The sequence below is a fragment of the Gymnoscopelus microlampas genome (assembly GCF_963454915.1).
Source record: "Gymnoscopelus microlampas genome assembly, chromosome: 1".
Lineage (NCBI taxonomy): Eukaryota > Metazoa > Chordata > Actinopteri > Myctophiformes > Myctophidae > Gymnoscopelus > Gymnoscopelus microlampas.
Window position 1 is genome coordinate 48,507,032 of NC_139962.1, and position 886 is coordinate 48,507,917.

The 886-nt window shown below is 45.6% G+C and overlaps 1 protein-coding gene across 1 annotated transcript; it reads left to right on the forward strand.

Moving 5' to 3' along the window:
- Positions 1 to 315: 315 nt before the first annotated feature.
- On the forward strand, positions 316 to 654 carry LOC311043864 (cytochrome c oxidase subunit 7A2-like, mitochondrial; the record flags this gene model as incomplete). Its single annotated transcript, XM_084055252.1, has 1 exon — positions 316 to 654. One exon carries the CDS (start codon positions 316 to 318, stop codon positions 652 to 654), a length of 339 nt encoding a protein of 112 aa, XP_083911378.1.
- Positions 655 to 886: the final 232 nt, after the last annotated feature.

The following is an 886-nucleotide window of genomic DNA, read 5'->3' on the forward strand; positions in this document are numbered from 1 at the left end:
AAAAACAAAGGCCACACAGTCTTTGGATGAAGAAAAGCTGACACCAGTATCCTACACACTTAAGATTGCTATTGAAGAGTTGTATAAGCAGACCTCTACAACAGCAATCATCTATGACAGTGTCAGTACTATGATGTCAGCACTGTGATGCCAGCGCTGTGATGTCAGTACTCTGATGTCAGTACTGAGTGTGTCTGTCTATTTAACAGACATGCAGAGTACTGTGTTTCTGATGTCAAGGCTCAGTGAGGACTGAAGTGAAGAGCAAGTGAGGTCACAGAAAGGAGAGAAAGTGTTTTCATATTACTATCTAACATGTATTACAAGTTCAATGGGATCACACACAGGTTAACAGGAGCTACATCATCAGCGTACGCCCCGCAGGGTTTGAAGCCCACTGTTCCCGCTGAAGCTCCTCCAGCGATCTTCGCTTCTCCCACTTGGATGGCTTCTGAAGCTAGAGGTCAAGGGGAGTACATGGGTCGAAATAAAGTCCCAGAGCTCCAGAAACGATTCCAGATGAATGATGGAATCCCGATATATCTGAAGAGAGGTTTGATGGACAGAATGTTGTACAGAACCACCATGGGTCTGACCATTGGAGGAACCCTGTACTGTATGATGGCTCTGTTCATGTACGCTCAGCCCAAGTGACACTACCAGCCCCACCCATATCGAGTGCACCCAGTGCACCCTGTTTTATTTATCCCCCCATCTGATCCTCTTCCTGGATTCTAACCCAGTCTTATTAACGATGACATTCTGAGGAGAATAAAATATATTTATTGCTAGGAATTCTTTTGTTTGCAATCAGTGTCGCAAGTGAACCAGCTGTGGTGGCCAATAGCCAGCCAAATGGTTAAGACGCGTGCCTGACAACGATTCC